This window comes from Antrostomus carolinensis, unplaced genomic scaffold, assembly GCF_000700745.2.
Source record: "Antrostomus carolinensis isolate BGI_N321 unplaced genomic scaffold, ASM70074v2 scaffold11820, whole genome shotgun sequence".
In the NCBI taxonomy this organism is placed as follows: domain Eukaryota; kingdom Metazoa; phylum Chordata; class Aves; order Caprimulgiformes; family Caprimulgidae; genus Antrostomus; species Antrostomus carolinensis.
This window is the reverse complement of record NW_010290564.1, coordinates 1-23,069: the sequence shown is the minus strand read 5'-3', so window position 1 is coordinate 23,069 and position 23,069 is coordinate 1. Positions and strand designations below refer to the sequence as shown.

The window sequence follows — 23,069 nt, the reverse complement described above, 5'->3', positions numbered from 1 at the left end:
CTTCCAATAAAGGCTAGCCAGCAGAATACCCACACCAAAGTCAGCACGGAGCACAACAAAGAATGTCTCATAAACATTTCCAAGTACAAGTTTTCCCTGGTCATCAGTGGTCTCACTAATATCTTAAAAAATGTTAATAACATGGTAAGTTTTCTAATTTTGGATTGCTGGGTGATATTTCAAAATGGTTGCTATTTATTTATATTATACAGTCTTCAGAGAGTCACTTGAAATTTGGTCAGATAGTTGCTTGACTTTTACACTTATCTTTTTTCTTCTCATCCTCCTGTGCTGAAGTTCACCGACAGCACTGAGCTGTGTTACATACAAAGGCGATGAGAGAGTTGTGGCAGAGAAATGTAAAGGAAGGGAGGGATTGTTAGTCAAGGGAAGGGTTTGTAGCTGGGAAGGTAAGTGGCTAGTGAAGGAGTGGCTGCATCAAGGTACCTGGTACCACACTGGGTCTCTGAGCTGTCGTTAGGTACCAGGAGAAGGTGCTCTCGTCGCGAGGTGAGGGAGGACGTTTGCCATCGCAGGGAAAGGTGCTCAGTTAGCTGGGGAAGTGGTGCTGGCAAAGCCTGGAGAGCAGGGCAGTGAGGGCTTTTTTCCCCCTGATGTGACCTGCCAGGAATAATTTTGGGAAAGAATGAAGGGAAAAACAAGGGAAAGGGATTTAAAACTTGGACTGTCTGAATTTTCCAGGCTGTTTGGATGTTTTAGCATTAGTGTGTGTGCATATATAAAATAGATGTATTTTAACAACCAGGTGAATTTCTATCAGAACCCTGTAAGAAAAATGTTTGAAATCAATTTCTTGTGTCGTCCTGCCACTAAGGACTCATGCCTCCAAAGGGACCCCTGGCTGGGCAGTGAGGACAGTGAAGGAGCAGTGTGTGGGTGATGCACATCTCTTCCATTTACTGTTTGCTGGGGATCGCAGCCTCTTGTTAAACCACTTGATGTTGATACTTGTGGGCCATGGGCTGATGTGGAGGGGTGAGATTCAAGATGATTTTCCCACGAGTTCCCAAAGAGAAATCTTTAGAGACAAGTGTCTTAGTAGATGATTTCCTTCTACATACTGTTTTTTTGTTCTCCAATGGAACCATAAAATGATTCCTGAAATCTATCAAAATATTTGACTCATCAGCATCACTAAAACTGTCGTTTAAAATAGATCTCACTGGAACCAAAGAGGAGCAAAAACTAGAAAGAAAAAAAATGAATGTGGATGTCCTTAGTGTCAACTCTACAAAAATAACTATTACCATCAAGCTGAATAAATGGAAAGTTTAAGAATCCTTTATGAGGAGAAAGATACAGTTCAATATATTTTTTTCTCCCCTGCCATGGAAGGTCTGGGTTTGGATTTGTCGTAAGAAAAGTTTAGTTCTTTGAATTTTGAAGGGGTGTGATTTGTGATCATGTGGAATCTCCACAAACTGGTAACAGAACTGGCCAGACTCTAGCAGTACTTTTTTGTTGTGGTTTGAGGAAGGTAGTTTGCAGTGAGCTTTTTTGGATGTCAGATGTTCAGAGATGTGCATCTGCTGAAACACTACCAGTGATTGATAAAATCAGAAAATAGATTGCCCCACTGGCAGGGGTTTTAGGTGCTTAGAGCTACCTGTAATCCCTTTTGAGAGAGAATTAATTAAACTCCGTAGGCATGAAAGAATGTTGATGTGTAAGATGATTCTGATCAATGAGAAAACTATACAGCTAAACAAGTTCCTGTATATGATATATAGATTTTGAGAGAATAAACCTAGCTAAAAATGTCAATTTAAAAAGTCATGTGCTTTACATTGAGGAGCAAGACTTAACATTTTTTGGTTTGATGGACTGAGCTACCCTATGAGTCAGCAATATTTTTAAGGATTTCTGTAGCTGAAACAAACCAGCCCAATAGACTGTCATAGTGGTCTTAGTTCACAGAAATGTCTTGAGGGTTTGCCCTTGGTTGAAGCTTAGATGTAGTTTAAGATATAACTTCCTTTGGGTGGCTTCTACATGTGTTCCATGTGTAGGCAGTAGTACCAATAATATTTTTGGCTAAATCTTTTTCTGCTTCATTTTGCTGTGCTAGTGTTGCTGGAACCAGTCACTATTGTTGGCAGTAAATCTGAGTGCTAGCTTAAACACCCGATGGAGTTCTGCCTCGTCCTGTATCTGAAGTGTGGCATCTTTTTGGAGGGTCTTGTGTGTTTCTTCCTGTGGTGTGTGCTAAATTTTGTAACACTCTAATGAGCTTGTCCATATGGATTTGTTGTAACATCAGTTCTATTAAGATGCTGGCAATGAAATACTTAATTGGAGAAGAGCTGTCGGTAACTGATACCAAAACAGTTTCTGAAAAGGTGTCACCTTCATTTCTGAATAAATTATAGGCCTGGTGAAGGTAAGGGGCTGCAGTGTACCTCCAGTCCTATTTTGCAGTAACTGTTTGTTCCTTGTTAGATTTGGCATCGCAGACTGAACAAAGGTATTTCTTCAGTGATAAGGTTTTAATTCCTATTTTAATCTAATTTTTGCTGATTTTATTTCTAAACTCAAAACCAGAGCAGTAAAGGATCCTTAACTTATTGTGCCACTCTGCAACATTAATGTGTTACAAGTCAAGTGTCTGTGTCTCAGATGAATCCATATCCTTTCTACTTCTAGAGAATATTTGGAGAAACCGCTGAAAAGAATTTATATCTATCTCAGTTGATTATCTTGGATACACTGGAAAAATGCCTGGCAGGGGTGAGTAGGCTTGCATAAGCAATTGCTAAGTTGGAATCAAATGAGTTAGAGAGTACAAGTCAAATGCTTGTGTATCTATTATGACTGATACTAAAGTTAAAACTCATCTGATTTAGAGCAAAGTAGGATTAATGCTATTTAAAAAATACTAAAACTTCCTATCAATGCAAGTAGTTGATATAATTGATAAATTAAGGGTTTGTGGGGTGCTTTTTTGCTTGCCTAAAATTAGTGATCTTTTTTCAGCTAAAGAGATTCAAGTAAACTTTTGAATTTGCCCTTCCTGCTACTCAACTGATTTGTGGAGTTATAAAGAATTGTTTTCTTCTAAAGATTTCTTAAAGAATTGCAGACATCTGTACTCAGACATTTGTTAAATGGAGTCAGGGAAGACACAAACCCAGAGGAAGAATTAGATGTGGTTATGAAGCGTCGCTAGATTTTGATAAGCTTTAGATGCTTGTGGCATATTCTGCTCAGTAGTTTTTGAATAGATGCATCAAACATTTTCATCCCACAATTTAAACCAAAAAAAAAAAGTAATGGGATAGTAAATCATGTTAAAAGTAGCAGATAATTCAGTACAGATATTTTAAGTTTTATGCTATTAAGTTTGCTACTACAGTGTTGATTTTTCCTTAAATTTCTTAAAACTTCCATTTGGTGAAGTAGTTTTTTCATGTACTTGTACATACAGCAGAAACTTTGCTGTCACTATTCTAGAGATTACTTTGGCAGGTGTTTCCTCAATTACATTAGTTAACCATGTCCAAACTTCCACTGGGAGTCCAGTCCTGAGCCTTCCAGTCAGAGCTGAGCCGCGAGGCAGTTTGCTGTTACCTCTGGGATGGGAACGGTTGTACCACTTACTGTACTGAACTGTGTAATTGCAAAGCCAAGCTTCACTGTGAGCAGAACTTGCAATGGTTTATTCCTTTAACAAGAAAGGAATTTTTTTTTTAAAGCTGTATTCCTGGATGAATGTCATGAAATCATCTAAGCTCTTTGCTGTTTGCCTGCAACAGTTTTTGAAGTTACTATCTTTCTAAGGTAATGACCCTATAATGGTTAGATTTGTCAAGCAGCATATCTTAATATTACAGTACTCAAACAGTCTGAATAATTGTGGATTCTTCTAAATCCACAAAAGATCCAGGTAAATACATTTTCTGGAATAATTTTCAGCTTTTATAGCTGAGGTAAGTACCTCTTTTTGTCATTTTTTGTGTCTTTGATGCAGTGAGTCAAACTGTTTTAACTTCAGAAATTAATTATTTTTAAATATTTCTTATATGCGTATTATTTGAAATGTTAGTTGTTTTTTCCTGATAGATGGTGATATTTGAACAGCCTTAAATTGTGCTGAATACTTCTTGCTTTGTCAGTTCAAATGAGAGCAAGTTGAGCCACTATATGTTTAATAAGACGGAGCCAAAGTTCTATACAAAGAGCGTTGTGTTCTGTGATATCTTCAGACATTTCTTGCTCGCTGTTCTTGCTCAATGTTTCATCAAGTTCTCATGGCAACAGGACTCAGGTCAACTAAGTGGGAGTCTCTGAAACTTCCCAATTCCCTATGGTAAATTCATTGGTAGAATTTTAGAAAGCTTTAATGCTGACCCTTCTGTTAAGACTTGCTCTTAGTAGAGCAAAGTTTCACTTTGAATTCTTTTATAAATAGTTTCCTTATGTCTCACACTGTGCAAACTGGCAAAAATTAGGTTTTTCTTTTGCAGGAAAGTTAAGCCATTTTTGACTTGTATAGAGCAATCCCAGGCAAGAGCAAGGGAGAAGCACCTTTTTTTTTTTTTTCATTTTTTGAATATAAAATATTTACTGTCAAAATACAGTGGTTAGAACACTACCCAAAAGAGAAGTGAGAGTGGGTCCCATTCAGAGCAGAGATAGTTAGTGCTGTACTGCTAATACTTTACACAGATCAACAGAAATGTGTTTCACTTGAAAAAGTAGCTTGATACTTTGTTTGATACTTGATGACATTGATCAACTTGATGTCCTGTGTATTTTGGAGACTTAACAAACTGTAAGATGGCTTGAATGATACAGGTGATTGCTGAGATGGAAAGAAGCCTTCTCTGTGCAGACTACTCACGCTACGCTCAGTGGTAGCCTGCAGGCAGAATTAGAAGTTCACATTCAGGTTCCTTCTAGTGGCAGATGCTCCATTTTTTTGTCTCCAAACCCACAAAACGGAATTTAATGAAATACTGAATGTTTCTTTTTAGCAACCAAAGGATACCATGCGACTAGACGAGACTATGCTGGTCAAACAGTTGCTGCCAGAAATCTGCCACTTCATCCACACTTACCGCGAAGGGAACCAGCATGCAGCCGAGCTACGAAATTCTGCCTCTGGGGTTCTTTTTTCTCTTAGCTGCAATAACTTTAATGCTGTGTTCAGCCGCATTTCCACCAGGTAGGTGTTTTTCAGGAGCCTGACTTAGTGTATTAGAAGATCTACTAAATGCTGGTGTCATGAATTGTAGTCTTTCTAATTTCAGAGGAGTTAACTCTTTAAATGATGTTTAACAAGATAGTTCTTAAGTGAAACTCCCTGTATGTTTCAGAATTTTACCTGAGTTTCAGGTCACACAGTGAACCTGTTTCATACCCATCCTGGGTTACTGCCAGTGTATTTTCTGTGAGCTGTGTTTATTGCTTTTTAAATCTGCTTTCATAAGTGCAAGTCAAGTGCTGTTGTAGAGTGAAAATAACGATAACTCAGCTGAAGTTGAATATTCTTGTGGGTGCAAGGTGTTTTGGGAAAAAAGAATGCTGAAGGTAATGGGTTGTATCCCTTCACTTAGGAATTCAGAATGCAAAATTTCCTATTGTCTACAGCTCTGCTGGAGCCCCAAGGCTGTTTTCCTTCCTAATTTTTCCTGCTTCAAAGCTTTTATGTTAAATCTGCCTCATGCTTGAAGGGGACAAAACAGCTGGACTGTATGTTAGTGGTTGGAAAAGACCCATTTGTCTTCTAACTGACTCGAGTTTTACAGCACATTTACTGTGAAAATAACTCTCTTCTGCTGTTCTAAGTGAGAAGAGAGGCCCAAAGTTTCCATCTCTTCTTTGCTCTCTCTGCCCCGTTCACGCCTTTCTGATGCTTCAGCATTTGCCAATCCACTCGAGCTGTGTATTGAGCTTTTTCTTACTGAAATTCTTTGATGTTTTTTGAAAGTTGCTTGAAGTAGCTTAGCTCTTACCACACATTGTTACAGCTAACATCATCCTGGATTTATTAGAAGTGGAGCTTGGGCAGCCTTATGTGGTCCCATAGCAATGAATGTGCCAATTTAATTGAAACAAAGATTTATATATATCTTACAATGTAAAAACACTTCTATTCCAACATTTTGGAAAATATTTGCGTTTTAGAAATCAGTCTAAAATCATTGAATGATTTGAAATCTTAAGTATTTCAAAAACATTTACAGAGCCTTTAATAACTTCTGTTTCAAGAACATAGACTTGGCAGCCAGCATGGAGGATGTGGTTTTACTCAATAGGTTGATTATGTTTTGTTGCTTATGGAAATGGAAACAATTTCTTTTGCAGGAAGTATTTTTCAGTTGAAATTTTTAGACAGTCTTTGAATCTAGTCCATGGATCTGTGTTTGTTCATATGTCTGTAGCATGTTTTAGTTCTCAAGCTCCAAAGTCCTTCTTACCATCCATTGGAGCTGGAACATAGTGTTTTTTCCCCTAACCTGGTTTTCATTTCAAGATGGCTTGTACGTAAATAGTTAAACATTTGACCAGTTGTTGCTGATCTCCACAGGGGTCAGCTTGCCGACAGTTAGCATTGCTGATCCTTTGACCTGTGCTTCCTGTTTAGGCATATTTCTAGGCCTTGTACAGCAGCTGGGGGATTTTTGGCACGGAAAGCACAGCAGTGGGGACCTTCCCATTCCCAGCGAGGGCTGTTAAGTTTCCCTGGCGTTGAAGAAATGAAGAACTGCTTTTGTGTGTAGTACTAGAAATCACATTCCGTGTCTAAAACACATCTGTAGCTTTGGAACAAGACATGGCAATCTTTAGTTTGTGAGAATATGTGATTTAATTATTAGCATCTTAGTATCTGATGAGATATTCAGTAAATCATCTGATACAGAAGTGTGAGAAGGTGCCTTTGTGTTTAAAGCAGTGTGATTAAACTTCCTCCTGTTTCTTAGGCCAGAAAAACAGGCACCTGCTTTAGCTTACAGGGAGTGGTTGTAGCTCACTTCAGCTACATTAAGTACTGTCAGTCACTGCTTTGCTCTTGAGAAATTAGCTGGGGTAAGACTTGCTGGTAATGAGCAGTAGTCTAAAGGTGTCGTGATTTCATCAATTTAATATTTAGATGAAAAGATGGCAAGTTACTGCTACAGTGTGGTAGATAACGGAAGGGTTTAGGCAAATCTTGGGCATAAGCAGACTATCAGCAGGTGGTATTGGTGTCTTGTAAGACTCATCACTGGTATTTCTAGATCCATTTTCAGTATGAGTATGGAATAAGACAATGATATTAACTCTTAATCATGCAAGGTCTGTCTTTCATTCCTTAAACCTGGAAAAGTTTATCTGAGGAGGTTGTATTATATGAGATCATATAATGTTCCCTTGCTATTCAGATGTGTAGAATCGTAGGTACGTGTTCAGACCTATCTGACGTAATCTGACTGAGAATTTAGTTTACTTTGCCTGTTTTTAGATTACAGGAACTGACTGTTTGTTCAGAAGATAATGCTGATGTTCATGATATTGAACTTTTACAGTACATCAGTGTGGATTGTTCGAAACTAAAACGACTCTTGCAAGGTATGATTTGAGCCCGTGTTTGGAAATATTCTTACCTGAATGTGGCTAGTTAGAGGCGACACAGTGGTATTGATATGGGTATCTTTTTGTTGCTATGTTTACTCCAATTACTCATATGCTTAGCAAAATATTTAAAAATACTTAAGTAGCATAAATACATTGGTTTAAAAATGGCTTTGCACTTCAAATGTCTTTTATAATTTGTGTCACTTTTTAGAACCAAGTTTCTTTTCTAAATGCAGAAATGTTTTACCTTTACAGAGACTGTATTCAAGTTTAAAGCCCTTAAGAAAGTAGCTCAGTTAGCTGTTATCAACAGTCTTGAAAAGGTAAGTATTTTAATATTTATCTTCTGTTTCAATGCTTATTTGCAGACTTTATCTAATTGAGGAATAGTTGCAATCCAGTAATTCACTATAAAATATACGTTGGCCCATCCCTTCAATGCATGTATGTTTTGCAAGAAATGTTGAGTGATTAGAAGTAAGAGTGAAATCTCTCTTCATTTAAATACATAATTCAGAAAGAATCTTTTTAAGCTCTGGAGTGTAAAGATGTTTTGCATTATCTGCAGGCATTTTGGAACTGGGTGGAGAACTATCCTGATGAATTCACAAAGCTGTACCAAACGCCGCAGACTGACATGGCTGGTAAGGCATAACAAGTGACAGTGTCTTCAGAAGTTGGTTTCTCAGACATCCCCACATTCACTCGTGTTTTGTGGCCTCTTTGCTTCTCGTGCAGCCTGCAAATAAGAAACAAATTTCTGTCAACCTTTGTCAGGGCAAGCAAGAGTATCTTGCTACCTCTTTTCTCTCCTGACTCACCTTTTAAAGAGATTCATTTTGTGGTTCACCACACAAAGAAATAAACCCCAAAAGATGGAAACTCTTCAAATATGTATTTTTCATCCCAATACAGAGAAAAAAAACAAACCAACAAAACAAAAAACTTGAGAACATCACTTGTATTTGTCTCTAGTCAAAAAGAGAGGAGAATTTTTATTTTCAGGTAAACCATGTCTTTAACTGGGTTGAGACTGTTTTATCCCCAATAATGTGCAAAACAGAACTTTTTTCTGTGTAGACAGAGCTGCCCCTCTGATCTTTTATACCTGTTCTTTATGTTTCCATAATTAAAAATGGTATTGAACTTGGTGTTATATTTTATGCAGATTGTGCAGAGAAGTTGTTTGACTTGGTAGATGGCTTTGCTGAAAGCACAAAACGTAAAGCAGCAGTGTGGCCACTGCAAATCATCCTCCTGGTTCTGTGTCCAGAGATAATTCAAGATATAGTGAAGGATGTGGTAGAAGAAACTAAAATGAACAAGGTAAGAGAAGAAAAGTATCTGAATTCTGGTTCTGATTTCTAGAGGATACTTGTGTTTGCTTATTCTGTATTTCAGGTATATTTTATTTTGTCTTTCCTGCCTAGAAAGCACTTCACAATTCCATATATAATTTTTTTCACCCTTTTAAAGTTTTTACCCAACATATATTCTTTCACAGTCAGTAGTTTTCACATACAGATAGTATGTCCCAAACAATGGTACTTCAGAACTTTTACATCTCCTTGGGGTTTTGAATCGTAGTGTTGATTTTCCCTGTCCCCACCAGCAGCCAACTCCACACTGCTTCTAACTGGCCTGTATTGTACTGATCTAGGTTTCTGCAGCGTGTGTACTGTGTGTTCCAGAACTGCAGTACCTATAGCAGATGTTGAATTTGACTGCAAACATTATGATTAAGAGTAAACAACCATCTATCTTTGAGCCATTCTGATTGCCTTAGATAGTTCAAAATTAATGTCTTTAATAAACATAACGTTTCTTCAGAATGCTGCGTCAAGTTGTTCTTTGCAATCTCAATATCCATGGTTTCTGATCAGAAAATGCAGTGTTGTTTGTTTTCAGTATTTAAGGATCTGAAAACCCTGACCACAGATTACCAACACTCTGGTTATAACTATTCCTGATTTGAATTCTGCAGAAACTGTTCCTGGACAATCTCAGGAAAGCACTTGCAGGCCACAGTGGGAGCAGACAGCTGACTGAAAGTGCTGCTATTGCTTGTGTTAAACTCTGCAAAGCATCTACCTACATCAACTGGGAAGATAATTCTGTCATTTTCCTACTGGTGCAGTCCATGGTAGTAGATCTTAAGGTAAAAATGTCTATTTCCTAATTGCAATGAAGAAATTTGAATTTTTAAATACTGAAATAAACTTTGAATTTCTCCTTAATTGAATACCATAGTGGTTTTCAGTGGAACGTTTTGTATTGAAAATAGACAAGAATAATCTTGGTATCTGATTTATATATTTGTGTTTTTTTAAATACATAGAATTTGCTGTTTAATCCAAGCAAACCCTTTTCAAGAGGCAATCAGAACGCAGATGTAGACCTTATGATTGACTGCTTAGTTTCCTGCTTCCGCATAAACCCTCATAATAACCAACACTTTAAGGTGAGAACACTACTTACTGGTAAGTCATTCTCCACATACTATTGATGACCTGTCAATTACAAAAGACATGCTAACAGCAACTGGAAGCTCATAAATAAGTTCAACTGTGTAAATATCCCTTAGTAATAAATCCCTGCATAGAATCATAAAATGGTTTGGATTGGAAGGGACCTTAAAGCTCACCCAGTTCCAACCCCCCTGCCATCAGCAGGGACACCTTCCACTAGACCAGGTTGCTCAAAGCCTCATCCAACCCGGCCTTGAACACTTCCAGGGAGGGGGCATCCACAGCTTCCTTGGGCAACCTGTTCCAGTGTCTGACCACCCTCACAGTGAAGAACTTCTTCCTAATATCTAATCTAAACCTCCCCTCTTTCAGCTTAAACCCATTTCCCCTTGTCTTGTCATTAGTTGCCCTTATGAAAAGTCCCTCCCCAGCTTTCTTGTAGGCCCCCTTCAGGTATTGGAAGGCTGCTATAAGATCTCCCCGGAGCCTTCTCTTCTCCAGGCTGAACAGCCCCAACTCTTTCAGCCTGTCTTCATAGGAGAGGTGCTCCAGCCCTCAGATCATCCTGGTGGCCCTTCTCTGGACTTGTTCTAACTGGTCCATGTCTTTCTTTCAGCATGTTTTTGTGAATCTTTTCTTAGCTGATTAGACTTTCTCATGTTTGGATTTGACAGCTTTGTCAATTTAATAAAAAGGCTCCAGTATGTTATTCAGTGTGATAAGAAAGATGGCAAAGAAAAATACGTTCCTAAGTGGCTTTTATGTGTTTTTATTGTAGATCTGCTTGGCACAGAATTCCCCATCAACATTTCATTATGTACTGGTAAATTCACTCCACCGAATAATCACAAATGTAAGTTCTGAAAGTATTTAATCAGCCCGGCAGTCTGCGGCTTCTATTCAGATCAATATCTGCTTATGAAATACAACTTGAATAGTAGACCAGATCTTGTTGCCTGTATCCATGCAGCAAGAGTTGCTTGCTAATAAGGAAGGACATAAAAATCTTTATTCATGCTCTCCAGCAGTTGCATTTCCAGTTTGAGAGCTTGTATTCTAGTATAAAATGTCCATACAAACATGTTTTAATACCCTCTAATGCAGGATGACGAATGAATCTTGTGCTCTTTGGTTTTATAATAGATTCTGCTTTATTGGTACACGAAAGACACTCTCAGGACATTAATTGTTACAACACCTTCTGCTCCTTTTAGTGTATTGACGTGGGAACTTAGGGGAAGCGCTGGCCTCCTGGCTTTGCTCAAGTGTGAATTGAAATACTGTAAAATTGTAGTAAATGCTGAATGCCAAAAATATTTTGAAAGCTTTTGTAACTTGTAGAGGTATAAAATAAATCATAATTGAACCCATGTATTACGAGTTTAGCGTTTGATGATCTCTGTGTTTTCATTGCAGTCTGCGCTGGACTGGTGGCCCCGGATCGATGCTGTGTACTGCCATTCCATGGAGCTCCGCAGCATGTTCAGTGAGACGCTTCACAAAGCCATTCAGGGCTGTGGGGCACATCCAGCGATTCGCATGACTCCGGTAAGACCTCTAAAGAGGCTGTTACAACACAAACCTGTTGTTTTTCCTGTGTCTCCATTCCATTCCAGATTTTTTTATTCATTAACTTTAGACTGGAAACTAGAGGGGGGAAGAACATTGCAATCCAAAAAGCAACAGAGAGCCATACATGCTCTGTAAACCTTGCAGCTTTGGTGTAGTGACTGTTTCTACTCAGTGATGTATGTTTCTCAGTTTTCATGCTGCTCTTAAACTGGCAACATAGACGTATTTCTTCTGTAAAACTGTCTTCTGTGGCTTCTGCTCGTTTTAAGGTTTCTGGCTGTGTGAACAGCTAGGTAATATGTCTATTCTTGTTTCATCTGAAAAACAAAAGCATTCTGTATGTGAAGATAATTTCTGAAAACTGCAGTGCTTTTACCATGATTGGCATGAGTAGCTCTTCATTTATCTTACTTGCTTTCTGTTGAGGAAGTTGACTGTTTGGTTTTGGTGACAGAAACAAAGTAAAAGATTTTTCAACTATTATGAAATAAAGTCAATATTCTTGATTGTCATGGAAAAAATATTGAGTAAATTCAAATTTGTAGTGCATCCAGATTTTTTTTAGTAAGTTCACATGCAGCTGTGTTGCTTTTCTTCGGAACTTTCCATTGAGGACTTTTGATGTGTCAAGTGACCTTGCTTGGTTGTTTTAGAAGGCCTAAAATGATACATGAAAATATTCCTATTGGGCTTCTCAAATGAAAGCCCATGATCAAAATACCTTCAGTTGAAAGCTGCAACATGTTTAACTTGCTTTTTACATGTCTATATTCATCTGTTGAGAACATAGCAGGGGTGTTGTAATGGCAACTCTGACATTGATTGGTGGTGCTTTGTCTTCTGCTTCTTATTTTCCGTTCTTACTGGCTGCTGTCGCTCACACGGTCAGATGCCAACCAGTCACTGTTTTGCATGGCAGTGGGCCTCTGTTGCTGTAAGTATGACCCATTGTAACTACCGCAGAAAAGCCCTGCCTTACTCAGACTTTTCTGTGCATAGTTACCACTGCAGTCACTTCATCTGGGGTACAAGAGGTAGCATGTTTCACATGAGAGTGTAGGATGGGAGGAGACCTCTTCAGCACTCTGCTGGACAGTTGCAAGGCCATCCCTTTCACTACCAGTTGAGCTCCTTCCTAGAAGGAAAGGCTTTTTGTTGGTTCTGTTCTTTTCTTTTTGCCCCTACTTTTCCATCACCATGCTCTTCCAGAATCGCCCCACTCTGCTGGTTAGAACTGTTCTCTAATTTCCAGCCTAAACTTATTTATGTCTAACTTACCCCATTTGTTCTTGTTCCAGTGTTGTCTGTTAGCTTCAAACTGGTGTTTGTCCCCTCGATGTGTTTGCTGAGAGCAGTCAGTCCCTGTCTGTCTTTATTGATGGTCCTTAGTTTTGATTGTGTGAAGTAGATAGATCACTTCACAGAAACAAATCAGCTTCTTTTGCCACGTGCCTCTTCTCAGAATTCCCTTAACTGTAGCAAACTAAGTTTTAGCACAGAATTAGTTACCTCTGCCAGTGTGGTATTGATTTCTTGATCAGATAGTGTAAAAATCTAAAGAATTAAATCTACCACATAAAAAACTATTTGGCAAAATAGCATGAGATTCTAATTTCTTGTAGAATTTAGTTATACAATATCATCACTCTTCTTCAGTTACCTTGAGGGTGATTTCAAGATACAGTTTTTCTTGTTGTTCAAAACTTGTAACTAGTGAAAATGAAAAACAAGTTCATGTTATTGTTTGACACCTTCACAAAAAATAAACTAGACAGTTTAAAAAGCTGAGTTTCTGAAGAGTGTTGTATTCTGTTTGTGTTGAATATCTACAATGGCAGGTTTTTTGTCCAAGTTACTATCTCATGACTATTTTGGTAGCTGTAAGCAAAAATACCAATTTAATCCATGCTGATATAAAATGAAAATTAATGAAAATATAAACTCTGTAAACTTATTGGAGAGAGGTGAAAATCTTTTGTCTTTGAACATACTGGGGACCAATGAAGGCAAGTTCACATTTTATGTATTTATTTATTTGTGTGTATATATAAACACACACACACACACACATGTATATATATGGTATTTTTCAGACTTTAGTATGCATCCAAATTATTTTTGTTGAAATGAAGAATCTGCAGTTGATTGCCATACAACAGAGTGGTTCACTGTGGAGGGTTGTGCACCCTGTAAGGTTGAAGGATAAACTCCTATTTTTGAAATCCTTACAACCAGTGCAATCCATATACACTTATTTCACAGCCAACACTGTGCACGACTGTTTGTTAAATTTATTGGTCATATTGCTCCCCAGAATCTGTTCTGAACAGCAGTGGTAGCATATTATACAGCTCACACTGGAGTCAAACCAGAATGCCTTATGTGATCTCTGAATACATATCTTAAAATGTCCTTCATTTCACATGAGGAAGTTGACTGGTACAGAAGTAGTTTACTGATTTTTTTCAGATAGAGCTAGATTTTAAATTTTTTTAATTTATTTTTAATTTAAGTGATGTACACTATCATCTGGACTGTGGTTATGTCAGAAAATAAAGAGAATACTTTGCCTTTGCAAAAAAAATTCCCTACCCTCTCATGTATTCAGACTTACTTGGAAACACTTATTTTTATTTCTTTCTCAGACCAAAGAAAATCTCTCAGTTCTTATTAGTCTTTATCTGTTTTTCTTTTGCCATAGTTTGTCTTATGTAAAAACTCCTATGTCCACATGCAGCTCAGTGAGACAATTCTGAAGTAAACTTTAAAGATTTATTATTTAATAAAGGGAGAGCATATGCATGTGTAAAAGGGGATTTTTAAGCAGGCTATGTGACTGTACTTGATTGCATTTAATATACTTTTAAACTTTTTTGTGAGCTCTAGGTTATAAGCAATACACTTCATAAGATGTTTAATTATTACTACTATGCAGACTACCTTACTGACAATGACTGTGATTTTTCCTTCTATCAGAGTCTCACATTTAAGGAGAAAATGACAAGCCTTAAATTTAAAGAAAAACCTACTGATTTGGAAACCAGAAGCTACAAGTTTTTGCTGTTATCCCTGGTGAAACTGATCCATGCTGATCCAAAGCTTTTGCTGTGTGTAAGTGTATCATATTATTCATTCACAGTAAAATTTACTTTGGATGCTACTAAATGAATAAAAAATAAAACCATAAACCTGCAATGGAGGATACTTCCCTACTCGTTCTTTCCTCTGGTTATAATGCTTCTGCCCTTTCAAAGGAAAAGGACAAAAAGAGACTGTAAGAAATTTTACAGAACCAGTGACAGGAAGCATAAAGCCCTGTAACTCTGAAGTGGGGATGGGGGGAGTAGGAGAGGGGAATAGAACAAGAGGAAAACTAAAATAAGGCAGTGGGAAATGAGTCATCGTTTCAATGAGCACAAAGACAGATGCGCTCTTAAATCTTCCATTTTTTCACATCTGTTTATTGTTTAATTTAAAAATATTTAAATTCTGTCGAAGATATGATATGCAAGGTGTATCATAACTTAAAAAGAAATGAGGCACCCTCTTAAAGATCCAGATATCCCCCTGGGTTTTGCCACTTCAGGGGTCAGTAATGGGGTTGGTCATTAAGAAGTTTTAGAATTTAAACCTGCTTTCCTTTTTGCTGTTTAGAATCCAAGGAAACAAGGGCCTGAGACACAAGGTAGCACAGCTGAGTTAATTACAGGCCTCGTGCAGCTTGTTCCACAGTCCAACATGCCAGATATAGCACAAGAAGCCATGGAGGTAAGGGGCACATGTTCTCTGTGCCACATGGTTCGTACACAGATAAATCGGGGCTGTTGTAGAAGCTCTGAAGTGTCGATTAGCTTTGAAGTTCTGTGTCTTGGAGTTTTTTCTAAATGTCTCCTGCACTGAAAGTTTTGCAGGAGAAGCCTGTAAGAAAATTTTAAAAAGCAATTAATATTGCTTCTTGTGACTTTCCTGCACCTCTTAATATGCTTTGTTCATCCCTGGTGTTGATCAAATCCAGTTCAACAGTTCCTCTGTTCCATCTTTGCAGAGAACTTGGAATTTCTTTTCTGTTTTCTCCCTAACAATATACAAAATACATATTTCTTGATAGTTTAATGGTAGAATTCAAGAATCTCTCTTGTAAAAGAAGACTAGTAAGTTACTAAATAAGTTCTGGAATATTGTTTCAAACAAGAAGCAGTTTGAAATAACTACTTAAATATTGTTGGAGAACAATATGGATTGTTTTTTAAAATACCATTTTTAATAGCAATCTTTTTTCAGCAAACTTTTTTTAATTTGTGAGAAAAAATAGCTTAGACTTTCCTCATTTGTGTCTTGTGCTGTTTTTAAAACAAAGTAATTACCATGTGATTGCACTGATTTCTCTGCCTGTGCTGGTGAACTTTGTAAATTTCTGCCTGTAATTGAAACCACCTTGTTTTGAATTCAGGCCTTGCTAGTTCTTCACCAGTTAGACAGCATTGACTTGTGGAATCCTGATGCACCTATAGAAACATTCTGGGAAATTAGGTATGTAAGTTAACTTTTGTAAATTAGAGAAATAGCTGTTTTGATTTGTCTTCTCTTTTGAAATAGCTGTGAATGTTTTGGGAAATCTATGCAACATCGGCATGAATCTGCAGTCAAAATTATTATGTGTTCATGAAAACATTTTATCTTCCTCATGTTACACAAATTTAACAAAATATAAGAAGTATTTTGCTGGCTTTCTTAATGGCTGTGTTCAGCCTGATGTTAAGGTGCAGAATGATTATTGGTTTGAAAAGTTAGAGACTTTTCCACCTCATTCAAATGTTTACTGCTTGTTTAAATTCTGTTTTTTTTGGGGCTGAGGGAGGGCAATGCTGAGCAATTCTGGAAGTGTGGATTGTCAAATCTTGACTCTAAAGCCTTCGCCTAAAGAAGGTAGTGGTTTGCCCTGACCTGTGATCTCCATTTGTATTTCTTGTGTATTTCAAGAATTTTTATGCATTAAAGTTATCTTGCTTTTTATAACTTCACAGCAGCCGTTGCAGTTGATTTCTTGGGGAATATTAGGAGAAATGAAGTTCCAAAAAAGTCAGAATTACACCAAATGCTAAACCAAAAAAATAAGAATCTGTAAACTCAGATTTCTAAGAACTGCATAAGCTAAACAATTTTAAAAATAAATGTGTAGTGATCTAATCTGAATTGGTAGATGATTGCTTTAGAAGAAAAGGGATGACAGTCTAGGAGGAACACTCTTACCAGCATCAACAAATTGGCCTGCATGACTGCTACAGATGGCTCAAGGGGCTTATTATGGGATAGGTGTGGGGCTGAGCCCTGCCTAGCTGGGCGATAACTGAAACTCATTACTGTAATTTCTAGTAGTATAAATGAGTTTGTGGTCTGTTCGGGCTGGGGGAAAAACCCATTAGAACTGACACTAATTTGGACCCTTTGGCAGTTTTAACAGAGAGTGTGAGGCCTGAATGGATATGAAGAAGGAACATCCCTAGATGTGTTCCTTCCAGAACAGAGTTGAGACACGTTATCAGAGCAGTGTAGGTAAACTTGTACTGCCACTGTCTGTGCTGTATCTGTTCTGTGGATAAATGGAGGACTGCTGAATCGACAGCCTGGAGTCTGGACTTCTAACAAGTACCCAAAATCACTTCACTTCCTCTAGGGAACTCCAGAGGCCAGCTGGGCGGTGGGATGGGTCAGAGGGGAGCTTTCCTTTAAAGTACACACCTCTGTTCTATCTATTACACATTTTAAAAGATGATGCTAGCATATGTCTAGGATATTCATGCTCATTGCCTATTTCCATGTAAAATGTAGTAGTATCTTCACAGATTTTATGACTAGATCACAGAGCTAATGCTGAGTCTCGTTTTGCTGCAGTTCGCAGATGCTTTTTTATATCTGCAAGAAACTAACTAGTCATCAGATGCTCAGCAGTACAGAAATCCTCAAGTGGCTGCGAGAGATTCTCATCTGTAGGAATAAATTTCTTCTAAAAAACAAAGTAAGTAAATGTTAACATCTGTCTGTTAGGATCATTAAAATGAATTGCTCTCTGTTTTGTCACTCCCTTTATTTACCAGGTTATTTTTATGATGGGAAGAGATTTAATAGCTACACCTACACTTTCAGTTTTCTGATTTCCTCTCTGCTGTGAGGCACTCTTGATTAGAATTGTTAACCAAAGTTAGGTTTAGGATTTTTTTAATTTTTCTATTTTTAACTTTAGCTACACAGGTTGTTTTACTTGCCTGGAAAATGTATGTTTCGCAGAAACCTGGTGCCTGATACCTGTTTGCCTAATGCAAAGGGAAATAGTCCACAAGGTGAGGAATAGGGAAAGTTAGTTATGATAAAATATAGCTCTTCACCAATGAAATAAAAATTTATTTTTGGATCTCATGTTCATGTGAGTCCTGGGATTCTCACTTGCTTCTTTCCGATAATCTCAGGAGACTTTTTCCAAGCCAAACACACAGTGTAATACTAAACTTGCTAGAATTAAAACCAGACTCACTATATTACTTTTTGAATTACTTTCCTTGTAGTGCTTGGAGGATGTTCACTAATAGCAGGATCAGAAAAAGATAATAGTTGTTATTAGAGCTCTGCTTCACAATCCCAGTTCCTGCTTTTCTCATCTAGTATAAAATGTATAGAATGAAATGTACAGTACTTCTGAGCTTTAGACTTAATTACATCTAAATTATAATTATATTTACATTAGTATGTATTCCATGGAGTAAAACCAAGAAGCCTATAGGGCTTTCAGGAGGCTCAAAGGAAGGGAGGAAAAGGCATCATTTTGTACTTACCTCAAGGTGATGTTTTTTGAAGATGACTCTCCAGGTAATTTCTTAAGGGGAAATATCATTCCAAGTTACCATTAATATGGGTGGCTTTATAAAGCCCTGAGAGCACCAGTGTGAAAAGTACTGTGTAAATGTTGAAGAGCTTTTTACCTTCCTGAAATCTATCCTTTTTACCCTTGTTAAAAAGTAAGTTGATTTATTATTTTCCTTTCCTCTCTTGATAGCAATCAGATAGGAGTTCCTGCCACTTCCTCTTTGTTTATGATGTCTCTGGAGGTGGAACTAGTCAAATTTCTCTTGACCATGAAGAGATGATTCGGTGTCCAGGAGCTACCCTCAGGAAAGGCAAAGGGAATTCTTCCATGGTAAGTAATATGCTTTTTAAACACCTGTGTGCAAGTAGAAGTTGAATTAGTTTGCAAGTAAATTTTAAAAATAAAATTAATTATTTCTATGGAGGAAGAGACATCAGTATCCTACATAATGTATGTATCTAATATGCTGGTTAATAATGAAGTTTGTCACACCTTTGTCCAGTTAAAATGGTGAATATTTTTTTCTTAGGATTGCACATAACATCCCTACACATTAGTCTGTTGTTAATAAATCTGAACTCTCACTTTTTGAAGTATCACATGCAGTTTGAATGTACCATGAAAGATCATAAAATCAAGCATTTTAGGAAGGTATACCTTTGACAGACAAGTTTCTCAAGCCTAGTTTTACTACTAGATGAAGAGGATATTTAGAACACCTTTTATGAGCCAAAACTTTAATTTTGTGTTTGGTGTGCACTTTTTCAGTATCAGTAAGATTTTCCTAAGTACATAGTTACCCTTATGAAAGGAGCAGGTTCTAAGCCACTGCGTTCATGAAGCAGCATATGAGAGCTCTGATCTTGTTTAGGATTGTGTTTTTGCTGGAATAAAAGCAGCTTTAAAGAACAATTTTGCTAAGGCTGAATTTTAATAAAATTGCCATATTCATAAGCAATATTACCAAATTTGGAATTCTCTGTTTCCCAAGGAAAGTACAGCTGGATGCAGTGGAACACCAATTTGTCGCCAAGCCCAAACAAAATTGGAAGTTGCCTTATACATGTTTTTGTGGAGCCCGGATATCGAGGCAGTCCTTGTTGCAATGTCCTGTTTCCGTCACCTCTGTGAGGAAGCAGATATCAGATGTGGAGTAGATGAAGTCTCAGTGCATAATTTTTTGCCAAACTATAATACTTTCATGGAGTTTGCGTCTGTTAGCAATATGATGTCGACAGGTAAGAATCCTGCATCTGTAAAATACCTTTCTAACTGTGTAATGAGATGATGAGTTGTGTTTGAGTGCTTTACACAGGTTGAGATTATTTGGTGGCTGCTTTCTTCTGCTTTCACTGGAATATCTTAATTGTTGGAATTGTTAGAAAGAGTAGAGAATTTGGGTGACTGAGTTAATGAGAATTTAAAGTGTAGCAAGAAGAATCCTTTCCTAAGCACTTTAAGGGGATATGTTCCACTGTTAATTTAATAATTACTTTCAAAGATCTCATATTTGATGCAGATGAGTTTTCAAAAGACTTGGTTGTGTTCTGTGCCCCTTTGTAGGGAGAGCAGCTCTTCAGAAACGAGTGATGGCATTATTAAGACGCATTGAACATCCAACTGCAGGCAACACAGAGGTAAACTTCCTTCTGAATTCATATACTCTTTGCATGCGTATTTTTTGGAAACAGAAAATACTGTTGCTCTAAGTAGTTTTGGAGTTAAATCTTTCTATCTTATTTTAGGCCTGGGAGGATACACATGCAAAATGGGAACAAGCTACAAAACTAATCCTTAACTATCCAAAGACCAAAATGGAAGATGGGCAGGTGACTAAGAATTTTTTCATAGGTTCAATCGTTAGAAATTAAAAATAACTATTTAAGGTTATTTATTTTAAGGAAATGATTTTTAATCCAGAAAGTGAGTTTTTTAGGCAGACTTAAGCTCCATGAAAGTATTCCAGAAAAATAACAGTAATCAGTTGTTTGCTGTGCTTACTAAAAAGCCAAGAAGTAATTAGACTTAAATTGCTGTAAGGGAGGTGAAGCTTGAGCTTAAATATTAAAAAGAAATTGAAAAAACAATAGTGAAAACTCTGGAATACTACTAGAGAAATTATGAAATCCCTTTCACTGGAAGTTTTTAAACAAGCTGCTGGTTATGATTTAAACATGCTTTATCTGGTGCAGAACAGGGAATTGACTGGGCAACCCCCTTCAGTCCTTTCTAGCCTTGCATTTTCAACCTCTCTAAAAACAGTGCCTCCATATGGACTTTATGATTTATCACAATAAACTGTAAAAGGTGAATCTTAGAAACATTGTGAGTCTGGAGTTGTAAATGGCAGAATGTGTTAGGGAATACTTTAAAATCCTGATCTCTCTCCATGAGTTATGTTCAGTTGAAGATATTTCACCTTCAGCCGTTCTTTTTCAGGTTACTGAAAGTCTTCACAAGACAATTGTTAAGAGACGAATGTCGCATGTGAGTGGGGGAGGCTCCATAGACTTGTCTGACACAGATTCTCTTCAGGAGTGGATCAACATGACAGGGTTCTTGTGTGCCCTTGGAGGAGTGTGCCTGCAGCATCGCAGCAATGCAGGATTGGCAACCTACAGTCCACCTATGGGCCCTGTCAACGAGCGCAAGGGCTCCATGATCTCCATGGTGTCCACTGAGGGAAATGCAGAGAGTCCCGTTAGCAAATTCATCGATCGATTATTGACTCTGATGGTCTGTAACCATGAGAAAGTGGGACTTCAGATACGGACTAATATTAAAGATCTGGTGGGTTTGGAGTTGAGTCCAGCACTTTATCCAATGCTGTTTAACAAACTGAAGAATACCATCAGCAAGTTTTTTGATTCTCAAGGGCAGGTAAAGTGTCAATATAGTCCCTCACATTTATGTCTTAATGAAAAGTGTCAATCTTGTCTTTCACATAGGTAATTGAAATTGTAACCTGTTTGTGTTTTGTACAAAAAAACCTGCAAGCAGTGTGATTGTATTTGACAGCATACATTAATAATTATAGTATTTGTGATTCCAGGCTATATTTAACATCAAGTAATTGAAAACATTCTTGAATTCTTAGTACAGAATCTGTGAGAATGTTTTCAGAATTGTTATGGCTGGCAGTACTGACATATTTAATACTAACATATATTGGAATTGTTTTGGCTAGGTGATACTAGTAGATTTTTGAAATGCTGAAGTATATTTGATAAATGCTCTTTTTTGTTTTTGTGTGTAAAGAATTAAGACTGGCAGTTTTCTTCCTGTAGGTTTTGTTAACCGAGACCAACACACAATTTGTAGAGCAAACCATTGCGATAATGAAGAATTTGCTTGACAATCATACAGAAGGGAGCTCAGAACATCTTGGACAAGCTAGTATTGAGACAATGATGCTAAACCTGGTTAGGTAAGACATGCTCTTGACCTTCCTGTACTAAGTCACATGTTAAGAAGTGAGGTGACCCTTCTAGTTTATATCTTTTCTGCTTGCATCCATGGAGAAGCAGCAGCTGATTCTCTGATCCTCCTCCTTGCAATCCAAACATTTGCTACCCCATTGTGCAGGTCTGCTGGGTCAGCCAGTGTGCAGGTTCCAGCGTGGAGCTGAAAAGACTTGTCAGATGTGTGGGCTTTGTAGTGTGAAGTGGCATGAAGTGTTTAATTGATCTCTCCACTTCTTTCTTCAGGTATGTGCGTGTGCTTGGAAATTTGGTACATGCAATTCAAATAAAAACTAAACTCTGTCAGTTAGTAGAAGTAATGATGGAAAGGAGAGATGACCTTTCATTTTGCCAAGAAATGAAATTTAGGTAAGTATTGCATTATATCAATTCTAGGATAGTATAATGAGGACAAGTGTAATTTTTTTTTATTATACATATAAAAAAATTTTTAAAACCCCCCAGAATAGTCTCACACCATTATTCCTGGTATAGGGATAGTACCCCTGTCTGTCTTTAGAATAATTCAGAGCCTGATACTGCATTAAAATTTTATTTTGATTGTGGGGATACTAAACACATGTAAAAATTCTGTGTGATACAGCCTGGGGTATTGCTTGGTATAATAAAATTAATTCAGTTCATCTTCAGTGTGTGGTGGTTCAAATAGTTCTTACACTGAATTTGTAATAATTAAGAATGATGTGTGTTTGAGGCTATTTAAAACCAAACCAAAATAAACCCAAAGCTAAAGCAGTTTATCTATATGTAACAGGAACAAAATGGTGGAATATTTGACAGACTGGGTTATGGGAACATCTAATCAAGCAACAGATGAGGATGTGAAATGCTTGACAAGGTAAGAAAAAAATACTCCTAAACTGTTTTGAAAGTTGCTGTCAGTGTTCCAGGTGGCATTTGCTATCCACAGATGAGCTGGCTCATATGCACTTCCTTTAGTGTTGTTTTGGGCTTTTTAAAAATCTGCTGAGTTTATTTAATTCCTTTTAATCCCTTTTCTGATTTAGCATTAAGATTGAACATTTTATTTGCTAGAACTGTATCTTCATATGATGCATTCTGAAGAATAAAATAATCAAATATATAAATAATTTTTATATATAAATATAT

The 23,069-nt window shown here is 37.3% G+C and overlaps 1 protein-coding gene across 1 annotated transcript; it reads left to right on the top strand.

Annotated features, from left to right (window-relative positions):
* On the top strand, positions 1 to 22,797 carry LOC104520264 (neurofibromin; the record flags this gene model as incomplete). Its single annotated transcript, XM_029086415.1, has 24 exons — positions 1 to 144; positions 2,665 to 2,748; positions 4,995 to 5,185; positions 7,466 to 7,572; positions 7,834 to 7,901; positions 8,147 to 8,222; positions 8,747 to 8,904; positions 9,563 to 9,736; positions 9,917 to 10,039; positions 10,825 to 10,899; positions 11,463 to 11,594; positions 12,508 to 12,552; positions 14,595 to 14,729; positions 15,273 to 15,386; positions 16,069 to 16,148; positions 17,511 to 17,634; positions 18,667 to 18,807; positions 19,469 to 19,715; positions 20,041 to 20,114; positions 20,223 to 20,306; positions 20,917 to 21,357; positions 21,765 to 21,904; positions 22,185 to 22,307; positions 22,714 to 22,797. Coding segments are annotated over 24 exons (3,164 nt in total), but the record flags the coding sequence as incomplete, so codon positions are not given.
* Between the last annotated feature and the right edge of the window lie 272 nt (positions 22,798 to 23,069).